This window comes from Equus przewalskii, chromosome 5, assembly GCF_037783145.1.
Source record: "Equus przewalskii isolate Varuska chromosome 5, EquPr2, whole genome shotgun sequence".
NCBI lineage: Eukaryota > Metazoa > Chordata > Mammalia > Perissodactyla > Equidae > Equus > Equus przewalskii.
This window is the reverse complement of record NC_091835.1, coordinates 73,114,125-73,117,544: the sequence shown is the minus strand read 5'-3', so window position 1 is coordinate 73,117,544 and position 3,420 is coordinate 73,114,125. Positions and strand designations below refer to the sequence as shown.

At 35.1% G+C, this 3,420-nt stretch overlaps 1 protein-coding gene across 1 annotated transcript; it reads right to left on the bottom strand.

Moving 5' to 3' along the window:
* Positions 1 to 2,077: 2,077 nt before the first annotated feature.
* On the bottom strand, positions 2,078 to 3,012 carry LOC103551508 (olfactory receptor 6C3-like). Its single transcript, XM_008521034.2, has one exon. It carries the CDS (start codon positions 3,010 to 3,012, stop codon positions 2,164 to 2,166), a length of 849 nt encoding a protein of 282 aa, XP_008519256.2. The 3' UTR covers positions 2,078 to 2,163.
* Positions 3,013 to 3,420: the final 408 nt, after the last annotated feature.

The window sequence follows — 3,420 nt, the reverse complement described above, 5'->3', positions numbered from 1 at the left end:
TGAGTGTTTCCTGGATGTGACATGATAAATACTTGAAAGAGTTGGACACCTCCTAGAAATTGAGGGTGTGGTCATTGATGCAACATCTTTCGTATACACCTGAGACAATAATAGGTACATAGTGGTGCACAGGTCAAATGAGTAGAAAATCAACCTGTGATTCATGGTAGAGGTTGGGGCCAGAGGGAGCCCTCTGGGAGAGAGTTTCAGAAACCATCATAATCCTATTCCCGGTAACCCGTTTTTACTCACGAAATAATGTGACTTTTTGTTAATACACAAGATAAAAACCAAGAAAGAAAATAAAAGTTAAAACTAAGATGACAGCCAAAGCAGACAGGGTTGGGACTTTATCATTAAAATTAACCAACATTTATCAATTATTGTGAAGTTGCTATAATTCTGTTAGGAGAAAAGGCAGGAAAACGGACCTTTTTTCTCATCAATGATAACGTTATCTGGCCTATTGTTTTCTTAGACCCAAATTGCTGCATTCATCAAATTAAAATTTTACTTATGTGGTATTTTTTCTCCTCATTAGATTTTAAGATAAATTAGGAAAGAATCATCCTTTTTCATCACTATGTCCCCAACACCTGTCATATGTAAAGCCTGAATGAGTTAATTACACATTAGAGAGAACTTTAACAATTCTAATATTTAAGATGAACTTCTGCTCATAAATTATTACAAATGAAAGTCAGTGTAAAAATGAAAGTAACCCTACTAGTCTGATTTTAAAGTTAAAGAAGAATGATTTAATCCCAGTTCTGAAACCTTAAATCTCTGTGAAATCGAACTCTCAAAATCGATTTCATTCTGTTCATTCACCTATAAATTAGGAATAATAATGCTCACTTTCTAAGAGATTTTGTAAAATAAATATTGCACATTACTCATCTAAAACAAAGTAGAGTGTGAATAATACTATCAATAGACGCGCTTTTCTACTCCCCAAAATCCTAACGTCAGTTCTAGACTCAGGTTAAAACTCAGGTTTTCAGAAAATTGAATCCTCACCAGTTTATCATATTTTCATGCACTTACTTGATGTATTTTGCATTGTCTGCTCTCTGTTTTTAAATTTTTCGAGGTATTTAATCTACCTAAAGATAAACACCCCTGGGGCCAGCCTGGTGGCGCAGCAGTTAAGTTTGCACATTCTGTTTGGGCGGCTGGGAGTTCGCTGGTTCAGATCCGGGTGCGGACACGGCACCACTTGGCAAGCCATGCTGTGGTAGGCGTCCCACATATAAAGTAGAGGAAGATGGGCATGGATGTTAGCTCAGGGCCACTCTTCCTCAGTAAAAAGAGGAGGATTGGCAGCAGATGTTAGCTCAGGGCTAATCTTCCTCAAAAAGAAAAAAAAAAAGATAAACACCCGTTACTAAAAAAGAATAACAATTGTAGGTACCTCATAAAGTTGTTGGCTGGATAGAAGGACTCAATGCAAAGGAAATAATTAGAATGGTCTGGAATATACTAATTGGTGAAAAAAAATTATTTCATCTTCTACCACTCTTCCTCATCCTTCTCCTCCTACCCATTATTATCATTATTATTATTAATAGTATAAAGAATTTGAATATATATGAGTTTCTAACCTTTTATAACATTTGAGTAGATAGTTATATTTTATTTCCAATCCCCTGGTGATTGTGGTTATTTGATTCAAATAGAACCAAAATTTCCTAATAACATTCATTTCTACTAGCTGGTAAGAATGAAAAGTTCAGCAATCCACATCTTTCCTGATGCCGTTTCCATTAAATTAAATGCCCTACGTCTCCTCAAAAATAAACCACTTCCTAAGTTCATGAAAATTATAACCATGAACCTGCATTTTTTACTTCATCCAAATACACTTGAATAAAACATCTGAATTTCCAGAAAATTCTGAAGCAATACTCAGCTTTATCAAATTTATTGAATTCAATGTAGGGGAAATTTTAGTATGGAAATGGAAAAAAAGGGTAAATATATAACTTTAGTGAAGGAAAGAGTTTTGAGAGAATAGAAATAATAGAAAGCACTGACAAAAATCTTTATTCTTTTAACGCTGTTAGTATTTTCATTTACCAGAGAAAAACATAACCTTTTTGACAGTGTCCTTAAAGGCTTGCTTCACTTGCTGGTTCCGCAGTGTGTATATGAATGGATTCATCATAGGAGCGACATGGAAGTATTCAGAATAGCTACTCCTTTGGTCAATGATGCATTTTCTTTGGCTGAAGGGTTGGCGTACATGAATATGCAGCTCCCATAAGAGATGGAAATGACAATCATGTGAGAGGAGCAGGTAGAAAATGCCTTTTTTCTCTGACTGGTGGAAGGCAGTCTCAGAATTGTCCTAATGATGAACATGTAGGATAGAATTATTAATGCCAGAGTGAAAAGCAGAATCACTATTGCAGAGTAAAAACCAACCACTTCTAGGAGCCATGTGTCTGAGCAGGATAATTGCAACAGGGGGAAATAGTCACAAGCAAAGTGATCAATGACGTTTGAGCTGCAGTAATCTAACTGGAGGAAAAGAATAACTGGTGGGAAGATGTTTAAGAATCCTGCCAGCCAAGCACAAAAAACAAGCAATATGCAGACTCTCTTGTTCATGATGGTTGTGTAATGCAGGGGTTTGCAGATGGCTACATAGCGATCGTAGGACATGGCAGTTAGAAGATAAAACTCAGTTATACCCATGAAGATGAAGAAAAACAACTGAGCTGTACAGTTATTGTATGAAATAGTTTTGTCTCTGGTGATAATTGTGATTAGAAATCTGGGAATACAAACAGTTGTAAAGGATATTTCTAATAGAGAGAAGTTCCTGAGGAAGAAATACATAGGGGTCTGTAGATGGGAGTCCACCAAGGTGAGAGTGATGATGGTCAGATTTCCAGTGACATTTAACATATATGTGATAAGCAAAAAGAGAAAAATCACAATCTGAAGCTCAGGGTCATCTGACAGCCCTAGAAGAATGAATTCTGTGGGTATCGTGTGGTTTTTCATTGCTGATCCTTTCCCCCACTTTATAACAGAAAATGTATGTCCCCCCTATAGAACCTAAAAATGTTAAAACAAGATTGAGATTATAGTATAAAATTTTTAAAATATCCATGATAATGAATAATCCATGAAATGCAAAAACACATGTTCCCTTCAGCAACTCTCTCCAATTTCTTTTCAACCTTACATTCAAGTAATGAATATTATCTGAAGTTAAATATTGATCTCTTTTCTTTGAAAATACATGATCACAGGCCATGGATAAAAAACCTTGTGCTAACATTTAAACAGAAACTATTTCTTCTAATGTTTCTTTTTAAATTAAGCATCTAGTTATTCTTTAAAATATTTGGCTCCTTTTATAAAAAATATGAAAATATTGTAAATGACTTTTTCCTTTCCTCAATATTA

Coding starts and splice junctions, on each gene's coding strand:
- LOC103551508 (XM_008521034.2), bottom strand. CDS start 3,012: ATGAAAAACCACACGATACCCACAGAATTCATTCTTCTAGGGCTGTCA.